General features: G+C 42.2%; 1 protein-coding gene across 1 annotated transcript in view; it reads right to left on the bottom strand.

Annotated features, from left to right (window-relative positions):
* Positions 1-390: 390 nt before the first annotated feature.
* Positions 391-16,063, bottom strand: part of LOC114667208 (aromatase) — a 37,119-nt gene continuing 21,446 nt past the window's right edge. The window contains 5 exon segments of the mRNA XM_028822408.2: positions 391-1,043; positions 6,349-6,396; positions 6,398-6,591; positions 15,163-15,325; positions 15,461-15,575. Coding sequence (XP_028678241.1) covers positions 807-1,043; positions 6,349-6,396; positions 6,398-6,591; positions 15,163-15,325; positions 15,461-15,575 — 757 coding nt within the window. The 3' untranslated portion in view covers positions 391-806.

Below are 16,063 nucleotides of genomic sequence, written 5' to 3'. Positions count from 1 at the left end.
GGGGTCTGTGTCTTCAGGGCACCAAATCTTGATGCCAGTCTGATGCACTGAGGGGTCTGTGTCTTCAGGGCACCAGATCTTAATGCCAGTCTGATGCACTGAGGGGTCTGTGTCTTCAGGGCACCAAATCTTGATGCCAGTCTGATGCACTGAGGGGTCTGTGTCTGTAGGGCACAAAATATTAATGCCAGTCTGGCACACTGAGGGGTCTGCGTCTTCAGGGCACCAGATCTAAATGCCAGTCTGATGCACTGAGGGGTCTGTGTCTGTAGGGCACCAAATCTTAATGCCAGTCTGATGCACTGAGGGGTCTGTGTCTGTAAGGCACCAAATCTAACTGAGGTACACCAAACAGCATGGAGGGATGAAAGACAATTCCATAACGAGTTAGTGTGAGAAATGATTATCTTTTATTAGCAAGGATATTCATATTTGTTGCAAAGAAGCAAGGCAGCTAACTTAAATCATTCGTTTAATTTTTTAAGAATGCATGACTTACAGTATATACAAGCATTAGTTTTTATTTCTGTAGTATTCAGTGGTGCTCCTGTAGTTACATATTAAATCACAAACGCCGAGTGCATTTGCTCATGTTCTCCATTGTCTTAAGTAATCATCACAGCAATAAATGCTTTTACTAAAACCTTTTTTAAACATTAGTCCACATTATCGATGACAATTTAATTCAAGCTTGCTATTTGTGGATATTTACTTCTTCCAAAAACTGAAAGAAATGAACAAAAGAGTTCAAAGAGAAAGAAAAATAAAAAAAAAAGGTACAAAAGCCAAAGTCTCTTTCTGTCCCGTTACTCGTTGAGTCGTCTCGGGATGAAAATCATCTCCAGCATGCAGTCAGGCTCAGCCGGGTGGAAGGACAGGTCGTGGATTTTGGAGATGTTCTCCAACGAGCGGCCCTTTGCAGGCTGGACGGAGTACTGCTTCAGGATGGTCACGAGGATGGCCTTCATCATAAACATGGCAATAAATTTGCCCACACAGGACCGGGGGCCTGAGCCAAAGGGCTGGAAGTAGCGACTGGGAACCTGCAAGGGTCCAAAAAAATAAATAAATAAAAAGCAGGCAAGTTATTGTATGTCTTACGTGAAGTGCGTTACGCTGTCAGAATGATGACGTTCTTGGATCCTTACAAATGAATGGGATTAAATCATTTAGAGATTTGCATATAAATAATGTATTCGTATCCTATGAACAATTATTGTATATACTCGCGTACAAGTCGGGTCTTGAAACCCGAAAAATGGATCATAAGATCAGACCCCGACTTATACATAAAAGCGACCCTTTACATTTTTTTTTTTTTTTACATGTTCTTGCCTCCTCCGAACTCGCATAAGTTTCTTTCTATCTATCTATCTATCTATCTATCTATCTATCTATCTATCTATCTATCTATCTATCTATCTATCTATCTATCTATCTATCTATCTATCTATCTATCTATCATATAGTGCCTTTCATATCTATCTATCTATCTATCTATCTATCTATCTATCTATCTATCTATCTATCTATCTATCTATCATATAGTGCCTTTCATATCTATCTATCTATCTATCTATCTATCTATCTATCTATCTATCTATCTATCTATCTATCTATCTATCTATCTATCTATCATAAAGTGCCTTTCATATCTATCTCTCTATCATATAGTGCCTTTCATATCTATCTATCTATCTATCTCTGTTATAAAGTGCCTTTCATATCTATCTATATAGTGCCTTTCATATCTATCAGTTATATAGTGCCTTTCATATCTATCTATCTATCTATCTATCTATCTATCTATCTATCTATCTATCTATCTATCTATCTATCTATCTATCTATCTGTTATATAGTGCCTTTCATATCTATCTATCTATCTATCTATCTCTGTTATATAGTGCCTTTCATATCTATCTATCTATCTATCTATCTATCTATCTATCTATCTATCTATCTATCTATCTATCTATCTATCTATCTATCTGTTATATAGTGCCTTTTATATCTATCTATCTATCTCTGTTGTAAAGTGCCTTTCATATCTATCTATCTATATAGTGCCTTTCATATCTATCTGTTATATAGTGTCTTTCATATCTATCTATCTATCTATCTGTTATATAGTGCCTTTCATATCTATCTATCTATCTCTGTTATATAGTGCCTTTCATATCTATCTATCTGTCTGTCCATACAGTACACACAGTATTCTTATATAAATGAGAGATTTCAGTTTTTGAATTTTGAATAAATTCGCAGACTTTCCTGACACATCCAATTAAACAGACTTGAGAGGGTCTCCCAGAAAGAACGGGATCACCTGCCCAAATCCAGGGGCTCAAAGCTTGTCGAGATTTACCCAAGCAAGACACAGAGCAGGTAATGCTGCCAAAGGGGCTTCTACAAAGTACCAACTTAAGGGTCTGAATACTTATATGAATGGGAGATTTCAGTTTTTGCTTTTTAATACGTTTACAGGCTTTTCTGAAAACAGGCTTTCACTTAGTCATTGTGGGTTAATGAGTGCAGACTGGTCTCATTACTTTCTGAACCCACTGTATATTATGTCCCAGTACATACAGGGTAGGCTTCACTGGACCACTAGAGGGCAGTAAATTATTTACAGTCAGAGAGAGAAAGAAAAGGAGTCTGGAAAACAAATTGCATGATACATTATTTCAAAAGTACCGGCATAAGTGCATAATAATAAAGAATAAAGACCTTTGCTGCCTGCATTGTTGGGCTGTTGAGAGCTCAGGTTGGGTGGTCTGGGACTGAATGGCCATTTGGAGGACCAGTCTTTGACATTTGTAGGGGCTGAAGCTCTGACATTTTATTTGTCTACAACACTGACTCCCGTTGGATTTCATTTGCCTGTTTTTTTTTGACACTGACCAACCAAAAAGCGCTCTTCAACATCACAGTGAAAAGACATCTCAGCAAAGAGGTGTAAATTAATTACATTGAATATATGTCATTTCATATATTAAGCATATACACAGATCCAAACAATATTACATATTGCTTGTGGGTGGTAACTTATTTGATAATTTGTGGCTTTCTTAATGAATCCTCTCATATTATCATTTTTATCATAGCAGTTTCAGGGAGGTCTACTAAGAAGGCACTATATAAGAATAAACTGAGCTGAACTGAAGAAGAAAGACCACAGCGTTCAGGATGAAGGTGACGTCTGCCCCTTTGAGGTCACACCTTGGCATCACCTCAGCTGCAATTCAGATGTTCAGCCTGTCCATCAAGACCACACCGTTCAGTTCCGCTCAGCACATTTTATCGATCCCAAGTTGTAATTACAACGGACGCTGCAGTCTTTTGGATTCAATTGGGGATTACAAGCTTTTTTTGGATAAGCATTGACCAAAGGCACAAGTCCCAATTACCTGACACAAAAGGGGACATCAGAGCTTTGGTGATTGTACCATTGAGTCTAAATTACGTAGCCGAGCATCAACAAAGGCACACAATACAAAACAATTTATTTTTGTATTGGCCAAAATCACACAAGAAGTGCCGCGATGGCCTTTAACAGGCCCTGCCTCTTGACAAACCCCCAGCCTTGACTCTCTAAGAAGACAAGGAAAAACTCCCAAAAAAATCCTTGTAAGGAAACAAAAATGGAAGAAACTTTGGGAAAGGCAGTTCAAAGAGAGACCCCTTTCCAGGTAGGTTGGGCGTGCAGTGGGTAACAAAGAGAAAGGGGGTCAATACAATACAATGCACAGAAAAAATCCTCAATACAATATAATAGTAAAATAGAAATATTATGAGTACAAAGCAGAGTTCAACAGTAGATGATATCACATAATAGGCTTTGTTCTCTCTTGTAATGTTCTCTTCTCCTTCTTTCCTTACAGCACCAAATCCCGCCCAGTGAGGGAATGTAGCTCCGCCCCTTCCCGTCTGAGCTCTTTAAGAAGCCCGGCTGCCTGGAAGGAGGCGTCACTTTCCACTTGGAGTAACCCACTGGACGGAGCTCCACTGGACGGCCCTTGCTTATTTTTTTTTTTTTTTTGACAGCCCAAAGGAGCTTTTTTTTTTGTTTGTGGCCATTTCCTTTTCCGCCTCAAGGCGTACTTTTTTATTTGGACATTTGTATTAAATGGGACGACTTGGTTGGTGTTACAACTTTCATTGTTGCTTGACCTGTCATTCCTGCACCTGCTCACAATATACAGGGGAAGGCAAAATTGGGTTTACAGTTGTGAGTATATGAAACAAAGATTATTCTTGTATTATAATTTATTTATTAATTATTGTATTATTTATTTGCAATATTTGTCTTCTTTTTCTTCTTCTTATTATTAGTAAAAAAAGTGTGCTTGAGTGTAGCAATGATAACCTAATAACCTGTATGTGTGTGTTTCTTTGTTTTTTGTTTTTTGAGGGGTAATCCGAAGTCAATGATTATACTTTTATATTATTATGTACATTAAAAGAGCCATCAACAACAAATCAAATCAAATGAATAATATATTGAACAATTATTATAAAAGTAAAGTTGAATAAATCAGACTCTGCATCTGCATGAACGAACGGTAAAGTACCACTTTCGGTTAAAGGAAAAAGCCCAAAAGTTGATAGGAATCTACGTTTTGTACCTAATATTTGTATGCAAAATTTGATTGACCTAAGTGAACATGTACTCACGTTATCATGTTTATACACAGACACACACACACAGACAGACATAACTCCAAAAGTGGTATTTTTGGACACAGGGAGGTCTAAAACCTCGAGATTCATCAAAATTTCGACATCAAATCTTTGGACGATTGCAACACCTTCCCTACACTTCGTATACGAGAAAGTCAAAGAGGTCTAAAACCTCGAGATTCATCAAAATCTCGACATCGAATCTTTGGACGATTGCAACACTTTCCCTACACTTCATATACGAGAAAGTCAGGGAGGTCTAAAAACTCGAGATTCATCAAAATCTCGACATCGAATCTTTGGACGATTGCAACACTTTCCCTACACTTCGTATACGAGAAAGTCAAAGAGGTCTAAAACCTCGAGATTCATCAAAATCTCAACATCGAATCTTTGGACGATTGCAACACTTTCCCTACACTTTATATACGAGAAAGTCAGGGAGGTCTAAAAACTCGAGATTCATCAAAATCTCGACATTGAATCTTTGGACGATTGCAATACTTTCCCTACACTTCGTATATGAGAAAGTCAAAGAGGTCTAAAACCTCGAGATTCATCAAAATCTCAACATCGAATCTTTGGACGATTGCAATACTTTCCCTGCACTTAGTATACGAGAAACTCAGGGAGGTCTAAAACCTCGAGATTCATCAAAATATCGACATCAAATCTTTGGATGATTGCAATACTTTACCTACACTTTGTATACGAGAAAGTAAAAAATGGAATTAAAATGAAGGGAATAGACGTCAACTAACTGCAGAAATTGGTTACCAATTAAGAGAGTGGCAGGAAGGAAAATCTGCAGCCACGGCGGCCCTCCAGGGTCAGAAGTGGACACCCCTGCTTTAACCTCCTTAGTGTTAGACCTGAGCGTCACTAGGGCTGTAAAAACAGTGCTGAAAGTGTTAGCCCCGAGTGTCATTCGGGTAACAGTATTGACATATCTCACGTAAGCGTTAGACCGAGGATCACTCGGGCTGTAAAAGTGCTAACGGCGTCAGGCCCGAGCATTACCCGGGCAACAGTGTAGACGCATCTTCCTCTGACCTCATAATGGCGTCTCGTAAGGAATGCCTCTCATCAGCAGGGATGACATCCTGTCTTCAGAAAGTGAAACTGAAATGGTTAGTGAAAACGAAAGGGATTCTGGGAATTCGAAAGGGACGCTCGTGTCACTCGCACATGTGCTCAGTGTGCTGCTCATATTATTTTTATTATTATGCATTATTATTATTGTTTGTGTTATTATTATACCTTCCATGCTTCTGTGTTTTGCATGTTTAAGAGTCTGCGGTGGGCTGGCACCCTGCCCGGGGTTTGTTTCCTGCCTTGTGCCCTGTGTTGGCTGGAATTGGCTCCGGCAGACCCCCGTGACCCTGTAGTTAGGATATAGCGGGTTGGATAATGGATGGATGGATGGATGTTTAAGAGTAGAATGATGAGATTTAACAAAAATATTTTTTTCAAGCCATTTCTTGAGAAAAAATGTAACGCTAAGGAGGTAAAAGGATATTGGAAAAAAATCAAAGGGTGAAGGAGGAAAAAGGCAGAATGCTACAGGAGAAGAAAAGAGCAGCATGCACAGTGCGCGGCTTTCTCTTTCTCCAGAGAAAGCACATTGAGCCCCAAGGAATCATTCCCACCCAGTCTCTCTGCTTACCGTTTTTTGAAAGTTTTCCAGTTTAAATTCATGAGGTTTCACAAAAAAACTCTCCCCTCTGCATGCGACCGATGTTTAAAATGATGTTGGTTCCTTTCTTCACAAAATGCCCATCGATGACGTCGTCTTCTGTCGCCTGGCGCATCGAGAAGTTCACCACGGGCTGAAACCTCAGGCTCTCGTTGATGAACGTCTCCAGGACCTTTAAGTTCAGCAGATCTCCGTTTTGTATTTGCTTGTCTCCTGTTGTGGAGATGACAAAAGGGTCACACAAATGCAATACTCTTAGAGGCGCCAACAGGCCGTGCTGCACTGTAATACGGGCACAGAGCCGACATTACATGAACATGAGAACATGAGAACAATCGGGACGAGAAGAGGCCATCCAGTCCAGCAAACCTCGCCAGTCAGTCCTGTCCACTTAATTCTGCAACCAATAAAATCAAGTCGAGTTTTCAAAGTCCTTTAAAGTCCTGCAGCCTAGAAAATTTTTAATGGACACCCCCCATTGGAATGCTCCAGTTTGAGCAATAAAAGACTGGCAGGAGAAAGCGTCAGTCGTTATTCTTTATCTAAATCTTGCAAGAGGCAGCAGCATATCTTATTAGCAAGTGTTGCAAAGAAAAGAGCGTCCTCGGCGCCGTATTTATACAATTCATTAATGAGATCACAATTTCAAGGAATTCGTTACATAATCAGAACACTGTTAACATGATTGGCTACATGAGAGGACATGACAGACGTTGATAGCTTAGATGATCACAATTAACTCCGTCCACTGGGTGGATTGGGAGGGCATGATGTCCCAAGAGAAAAAGTAGGGCGAGTGTACAGGAAGCACAATCATTTTATGTTCTGCACCATATGTCTCCTATGTTTGACATCAACAGGAAACTTTTACATAATGATCCATCCATTCTCCAACACGCTATATCCTAACACAGGGGTCTGCTGGAGCCAATCCCAGCCAACACAGGGCGCAAGGCAGGAACACATCCCAGGCAGGGCGCCAGCCCACCACAGGGCACACACACACACACACACACACACACACCAAGCACAATTTAGGATCGCCAATGCACCTAACCTGCATGTCTTTGGACAGTGGTAGGAAACCAACACAGACGGGCAGGGAGGACCCGGGAAGCGAACCCAGGTCTCCTTACTGCAAGGCAGCAGCGCTACCACTGCTGCCACTGTGCCGCCCTACATAATGATTATATCTTAACATATAACATTTTCCTTTTAAGCTTTATATAAAATAACAAAAAAATGTATTTATCATAGTCCATCCATCCATTTTCCAACCCGCTGAATCCGAACACAGGGTCACGGGGGTCTGCTGGAGCCAATCCCAGCCAACACAGGGCACAAGGCAGGGAACCAATCCCGGGCAGGGTGCCAACCCACCGCAGGTATTTATCATAGTAAAAAATAAAATAACCGCATCAGCCTTTAAGCATACGCTCAGAAGGATATGAGACTTGGACACATGCTAGGTGCATGTCGGACCAGGGTTCAAATTCAACTCCTACACCTCACGACTTGGTCACTTATTCCATTTCTTCTGTGGGAAGAAAAACTTCCTCACGTTTGTGCAAAATTTTTCCAACTTTGTCCCCGTGTTCTTGATGAACTCATTTTAAAGTCACCGTCTTGATCCACTGGACTAATTCCCTTCATAATTTTAAACACTTCAGTCAGGTCTCCTCTTCATCTCCTGTAAAGGCTCAGCTCTTTTAATCTTTCCTCATCACTCATCCCCTGTAGCCCTGAATCAGCCTCGTAGCTCTTCTCTGGACCTTCTCCTGTGCTGTTATGTCCTTTTTGTAGTCTGGAGACCAAAACTGCACACAGTACTCCAGGTGAGGCCTCACCAGTGTGTTATAAAGCATTAATTGGACTTTAGTCCCCACATCAGGTCTCCTTTTCATCTTCTTTTCCTCAAACTGAGAAGGTTCAGCTCTTCTGATCTTTCCTCAAAATTCATCAGACCTCCATTGTGTATTCTGACCTCACATTTTGACTTCCAATGTGGCATACTTTACATTTACTGACATTCAATTTCATCCCCTGTAGTCCTGGACTCAGCCTAGTCGCTCTTCTCTGGATCTTCTCTTGTGCTGCTATGTCCTTTTTGTAGCCTGGAGACCAAAACTGCCCACAGTACTCCAGATGAGGCCTCACCAGTGTGTTATAAAGCTTGAGCAGAACCTCGTTCAGACTTGTATTCCACACATCAAGGCGCTATATAACCTGACATTCTGTTAGCCTTCTTAATGGCTTCTGAACACTGTCGGGAAGTCGATAGCTTAAAGTCCACTATGACTCTTAATTCCTTCTCATAAGGTGGACTCTCGATTTTCAGATCTCCCATTGTGTATTCAAACTTCACATTTTTACTTCCTATGTGTAACACAACATGAAGTTGATTCAGTCTAGTTGACATCTACAGTACAGTAGTTGCTGCTTTATTTATTAAGAAAGCATTTTTTAAGTTACACTTTTAGCTGACATAGTGCCGTGGTGGTGTAATTGCCAAAATGAAGGTGCCAGAGCAATCCTTCAAGGCGATGCCATAGGAGACCAATCTTTGGCTTCCAAAAGACCCGTCCACAAGAAGGTTCCAGAAAGAACCTTCAATTATTTAGATCCATAACAAGCTCCCTACAATAAATTCTCATGAACAGAAGGTAACACATTTATGAAATACCACTGGGTTCTGATTTTTAAAGGACTCTTGCTACACATGTACAGTAACACGGGTCAAGTTCAGGTGTTCTTGATCTATTCTGTCCTGCTAGGTAGCTTACTGTTAAAGATTTTGTTTTTTTTTTCTACATATTAGAAAGTCCTTCAAGGCAGAAAGAACCAACTTCATAAGCAAAGAACTCTTCCAAGAATGAAATAGTGTTGAGCCAAGCAATGCAATCTACAAGGAACCACACAACCCAGTAAAGAACCACCAAGGGCCAGCATTCCCGAGAGTGTGGTTGCTCTCCGCGAGGAGTCTGCGCGTCTTCTCCTACGTCGGCAACAATGACTTCTGTCTGTCACACTCCAAATATACGCATGTGATGTAAAGTGGTGGCTGTCAAGTGCAATACCACAAAGGAGAGAGACCAATCTGAGGGGATCAGAAAGAAAATGATAGACAAGCTTGTTAAAGGCAAAGGCTAGAAGACCATCTCCTGTCACAACAATTGCAAACGTTACTAAGATGTTTACGGCTCACAGCACGGGACGCGGCCGCAAGAGGAATATCGACCCCAGAATGGGCAGAAGGATCTTATGAATGGTAGACAAAAAGCCAAGGACAACTTCCAAAGTGATACAAGCTGAACTCCAAGGTCAAGACCCATCAGTGTCTGATCACATCACTCATCACTTTTTGAGTGACTGTGTGCTTAATGGAAGAAGAACCAGCAGGACTCCACATAAAAAAGCCAGACTGGAATTTGTTAAAAATGCATATTGACAAGCCACAATCCTTCTTGGAGAATGTCCTTTGGACAGATGAGACCAGACTGGAGCTTTTCGGCAAGTCCCATCAGCTCTATGTCCACAGATTAGAAAATGAAGCCTTCAAAGTCTGCAGACCCTCCTCTTCATTATTTAACCTCCTTCCCCTCTGCAATATTTTTTGTAAAAATAACATTAATTTCCACTGTTATACTGGTGCCACCCAGCTCTGTCTCACTAGCAAACCTACTTTTTCCTTTGCACCCACCTCGCTTATTGACTGCATAGCAGAAATTAAACATAAAAACAACGTCTGAACCCCAACACACAGCAGCCAGAGCCGAGGATGGCATCATCACATGAGAACCAGAACCAGCCTTGGGTGGCATGCCAGCTGATCACATGGCACACTCGTGTATTTAATTCATTGTGTATCATATTAGCATGAGCTAAACTAAAATGTTTCACATGTAATAACATTAAGACAAGATTCAACAACCACATTAGCAATCTGGAGGATGTTGTGGCAGGTCTGCTTAGATCGACAAGTCAAAACTAAATGGGTGCTACACATAATAACAGTAAGCCAGGTGTGGGGGGAAACCAGACCACCTGTAGGAAAGAAAGAGAACACACAAACCCCACAGAGGGAGCATCCAGGCTTTGTTGTGAGTCAGGAGTGCTGCAGTTGCGCCACCATGCTGCCTTAGATATAAAGAAGAATATAAAATACACTTACTGTGATTCCTAACAGTATGATAAGTTTGCCCTCTTTTATGTAGCTAATGAATCATTGAAACTTTAATAAAGATGTCACACCAGCTTCTCTTAACCGCAGCCTGGTCTATGAATAAATAATTTCAAGGACAAATAAAATCTTAAATCAAAGTAAAATAAAATCTTAAATCAAAAATGGCCTTTTCCCAAAGCACTAACAGAGAGTGAGTAAGAGTTATAATAACAGTGCGCTCCTCCAAGTAGTGCTCAGCTCTCCTTAAACGCTATGGAAGTTTCAGAAATTACAAAGGGCCCCTTCTGTTCATCAGCCTCGTCTCATTCGCCGACTCTCACAGTCGCACACCCAGATAATATTCATTTTCTACTTCATACATTTTGTAAAGCCTGTTGGGGTCTTCACTCTGCTTGCCGTACACTTCTGGAATGACAAAGTGTGGGATCTTATGTTATCTCTCTTGCCTTAGCTAAGCGTTCCTTTAATGTGAGTAGAGACATCCTTCGCATCTTCTACAGCTCTGTGATGGCCAGTGTGGGGTGCTGGTCTGGTCACATCACTTCAAGAGAAAGCCCGCTGAATTAACAAGCTAATTAAAAGGGCAGGGTCTGTTATGGGACACACTGTGGACCTCTGGAGGTAACAGAGGAGGTGAGAATAAAGTGTCACAGATGTGCACCTTGGGAACAGCTTAAAAGCTCTGGTGGTGGCAATTCTTCACTGATCCACAAGATGGCACTGTTTACTAACACCTCTTCTCTTCCTACTGCTACAGACTGACAACCCTACCCCCTCTGATGTCACTTCTGGTGTCTGTCCCCCTGGTCATGCCTCTCCCCGCCTGGCCTGTACTTAACCAGAAGTATTGCCATGTTGGAGCAGTCACTTTGGGACTTGCATCTATACAGACATATTTTATTTTTCCCTTTTCCAATGTGTTTATAACTCACATTTATTTTCAGTTATATGGGGTTTGCCTGCCGGTGCCCCAAACCTTTATGTTTGTTTGTGTTTTATGTTACAGAAGAGAAAACTCAGTGCCATTATGAACAACGCTGCACATCCTCTGCCTGTCACACTGACACTGAGCACTTTCAGCCAATGAATTATTCAGGAAAAGTGTGTCAAGAAACACTATGGGGGCTCCTTTATACCAACGGCAATACGCCTGCATAGTGCCTCACGGGGCCTGGGACCGCCAAGTCAGAAGTTTTCTTTCTTTTAATTTTCCTGCTTTTTAGTCATTCTGGTGGGTATTCATACCTTAGTATGTGTATGTGTGTATTTATTTATCTAGTTATGTATTTATTTACGCAGCTTCAGTAAAAAGCCAAATTTTCCCCTGGGGACAAATAAAGATCTATCTATCTATCTAGTGCCTTTCATATCATCTATCTATTGTGGTGGACGGCCTGGGATCCTGCCCAGCTGGGACGCCTGGAAGGACTGGGAGAGGGACAATACCTCCTCTGGGCCACGAAAGGGCAGCCGCCCTGGTCTGCATGGGGGTCACTCAATCAGCGCTTAGAAGCTCATCCCTGTTGGGGTCCGTGGCCACTGCCAGGGGGCGCCCAGAGGATTATGGAACCCTGGACTGCAGCACTTCTGCCACAACTGGAAGTGCTGCCAGAAGAGATTCCAAGCAGACCCGGAGTGCTTCCGGGTGCTCAGCCACACCAGGAAGTGCCGTTAGAAGATCATCAGGTAGCACCTGGAGCACATCCGGGGCAGCACAAAAGGGGCCGCCTCACTCCATCAGATGAACCGGAGTCAGGTGGAAGAGGACGGAGATAATAAAGAGAGGAATAGACGCAACAGAAGAGACAAAACAAGGGACTACGTTTGGCTAATTGAGCATTGTGTGGTGATATATAGGAGAAAAACCATTAAATGTGTGTGATTTTGGACATCTGGTGTGTGTCTGTCTGTCTGTGTACGGGGGCTGAACTTCAACACTATCTATAATACAGTGCCTTTCCTATCTATCTATCTATCTATCTATCTATCTATCTATCTATCTATCTATCTATCTATCTATCTATCTATCTATCTATCTATCTATCTATCTATCTATCTATCTATCTATCTATCTATCTATCTATCTATCTATCTATCTCAAACGTTTTCTCGCATATACTGTAGGACATGGCATAGCTGTGATGTTTGGGACATTTGCAGCACCAAAGGAACTCTTACCCCCTCAGTATTAGCAGTTCTCAGGCAGAGAAAGTGGACAGTTTCTGATACCTTGGGGTCCACATCATGAAGGATCTGACCTGGTCCAAGCACATCGACACTTCGGTAAAAAAAGACACAGCAATCTCTGTAACACCTCAGACACCTCAAGGATTTCAGGCTGTCCTCCCTGATACTAAAGAATTTGTATACATCCACCATTGAAAGTATCACCACCTGGTTTGGGAACAATGAACAACAGGACCGCAAGGCTCTATAGAGAGTGGTGCGGTCAGCCGAACACATCATATGGTCTGCACTCTCAAACTTCGAGGACTTCTACACCAAGCAATGGCAGGTGAGGGCAAAGAAAGTTATCAGTGTTACCAGCCATCCCAAAATTTGCCTCTTCTCGGCGCTACGATCAGGTAAACGCTACCGATGTCTAAAGAGAGACTGAGGAGGACCTTCTGTTCACAGTCACATTATATATGAGGACAATGTCTTGGAATACAACCTGCCCTATTGTTAATTTACATAATGTAAGAGAGTTAAGTCATTTATTTAGTTATTATTACTATTATTAGTGTGGCACTAATGTACGAGTCCCCAATTTTAGCACGTTGTTCTAACTGCGCCATTACACCAAATGACTATGCTCACGTCTAACTCAAATGGTAATTAAAACAATGCTACACGCTGAAACCAGTCCGGACCTGTTATAACTGGTCTACAGATGTGCTGCGCTCTCCTCCACAACAATGTGTGCCTAATCAGATCTCTCACTCTCCTGCTATATCACAATTCTAGGAGCTTTTTGACTGTCCCTCATGTAGCACCCTGATGAGTAGAGTACAAGTCCCAGGAGGTTCTGCTGAATCTTTATAACACACTGGGGAGGTCTCTTCTGGAGTACTGGATGTGTAGTTTTGGTGTCCATATTACAAAAAAAGACATAGCAGCACTCGAGAAAGTCCAGAGAAGAGAGACGAGGCTGATTCAGGAACTAAGGGGAGTGTGTAGGGTTCTCAGATGTCCTGTAAAATCTGAAATGGTCCCATAAATGGAAAGTAAAAGACATGTCCCAAATTGAAATATGTCACACGTGTGAGCATTGAGGGCAGCTTAAAGGCTCGGATAACGGCAACTTCCTGTCGGAACACAGGAGGGCCAACTTGAATGAGCCTACTTGTAGACTTGCGTCTGCAACGACATTTTCCTTTCTTTTCAATGCGTTTATAGTTTAAATTATAAAGGGTTAGCCTACAGGTGCCCGACTCTTCACAGTTGTCTGTGTTCTTTCTTACAAATGTACAGCTCTCGATTTATTGTATATTTTCGTACACATCGTACTTTAAACAACTTGCATAAAAATTTCCTTTTCAATGCCCGTGTGCTGTCTGTCAGTCAAGCCATATGTATTGTAGCCTCACCCTGGGAGGCAAGTCAAGTCAAGTTGGGGAGCATGCACTGGTGCAGTGTGTTGCCGCACCCACTACACGACGAAACAACTCGGGATCCCGGTTGGCAGGCAGACACGCAGTTCAGTTCCACCCTCCGGAAATGACCCTCTATCTGCTGCAGCCAGGTGTTATGTGGACGACCCCTTGGCCTGGTCCAGCCACTCGGGTTCCAAACAAAGAGGATCTTATGAGCCGGATCACCCTCGGGGAAAGGTGCCACATGGCTGTAGTGCTGTAACTGACGCTCCCTCACAATGCAGGTCATGTGCCTCATTCAGGACTCCATGAGCAACACAAAGTCAAACCAGCGGTACCCAAGGATTTTCCAGAGAGACACCAAAGGAGTCCACCCTTCGTCTCTGGTCACTGGATAGCGTCCATGTCTCACAACCATATAGATAGACAGGAAGCACCAGGACTCTAAAGACTTGGACCTTCGTCCTTTTGCAGAGATATCTGGAGCGCCACACACCCCTTTCCAACGACCTCATGACCCCACATGCTCTCCCTATCCGTCTACTGACTTCATAGGAAGAGTCACCAGAGACATGAATGTCACTGCCGAGGTAAGTAAACCTCTCGACGAGGTCGACACGTTCACCGCAGATAGACACACTGCTGATGGCCGTGCCCAAGAGGTCATTAAAGGCCTGATGTTGGTTTTTATCAGGACACTCACAGGCCCAGACACTCAGAGTCCTCGCTCAGTCTCTCGAGCGCCCCGATCAGAGCCTTTATTTCTCAACATTAATGGTGGTGTGAGCTTTGAGGAGAGATCAGAGGATTCGAGATTAAAGAGTCTTTTCAGTTTAAGCGAATGATTAAGCAACATCTGTCAACGTCAATGCAGGTATTCTAATCCATGCTATCAAATGGTTTGTCTTGGCGCTCAACTGTATACATCACATAATAGTTCATTATTGACCGATGGATGGATGAATTGGCACGTTCTTCAGTGTAATGGAAGGGTTCCATTCTTACCTATTAAAGTATTAATTTCATCCACAACTTCTTTTTCAGCCTTGGGATGCTGAGCTAGCAGCATCAACATGAAAAACAAAGTGACCGACATGGTGTCAGGCCCGGCGATCAGCATCTCCAGTATGCACTGAGTCACATCTTCAGTAGTCATCTCTCCATGGCTCTGTAAGAAGAGGTTAAAACAACAAAGGTAAAGTCTTAATGGCGTAAACACAATAATTATAGCTGATCAAGCTGAAATGCAAATGCAAAGAACTGTAAAGACGTTGCTGAGTACTGCTATGGAGCGCATACCCACCTGAGCAAAGATTAAATCCGATGCGAAATTGGTGGTGTTGTCCAGTTTTTCCGCCTCAAGAAGTGCCTTTCGTTTTTGCTCCACGAGATTTGCTACGGCGTTCTGTAATTCTTGTCTGTGAAGCACATGGAGAACACATCATTGCAAACACCCAGACACCGTTTAAACCTGCAACCTCTTAGGAAAGGCTAAATTATATTGAAATACATATTGTGACCAGCAGGGGGCCCCAAACCGCCACACACAACTACACAACTCAGTCCTAGGTTCAAACTGGAGATATTTTTTTTTTCCTTTCACAATACCTCCAAATCTTTTCCACAACAGTATATTACTAAATCTTTGTGCCATTTTGAGGGTTTTGTGACACTTGTTACCATAGTGACACATCCCACAATGCTTTGGGACGGTGTGATGTCATCATTTGTCGACTATATGTGTGGTAGACAAGAGGACTTCAGGGACCTTCAAAACTCAACTTGATGTTATTTTAGAAGAATGAAGTGGACAGGACTGGTGAGCTTTGTTGGGCTGAATGGCCTGTCCTTGTCCAGATTGTTCTCATGTCCTAAATGTTTGAATAGCAACTTTAATTCCTCTGAG

This window comes from Erpetoichthys calabaricus, chromosome 17, assembly GCF_900747795.2.
Source record: "Erpetoichthys calabaricus chromosome 17, fErpCal1.3, whole genome shotgun sequence".
Taxonomy (NCBI): Eukaryota; Metazoa; Chordata; class Cladistia; order Polypteriformes; family Polypteridae; genus Erpetoichthys; species Erpetoichthys calabaricus.
The sequence above is the reverse complement of the archived record's forward strand: the minus strand, read 5'-3'. Positions and strand labels throughout refer to the sequence as shown.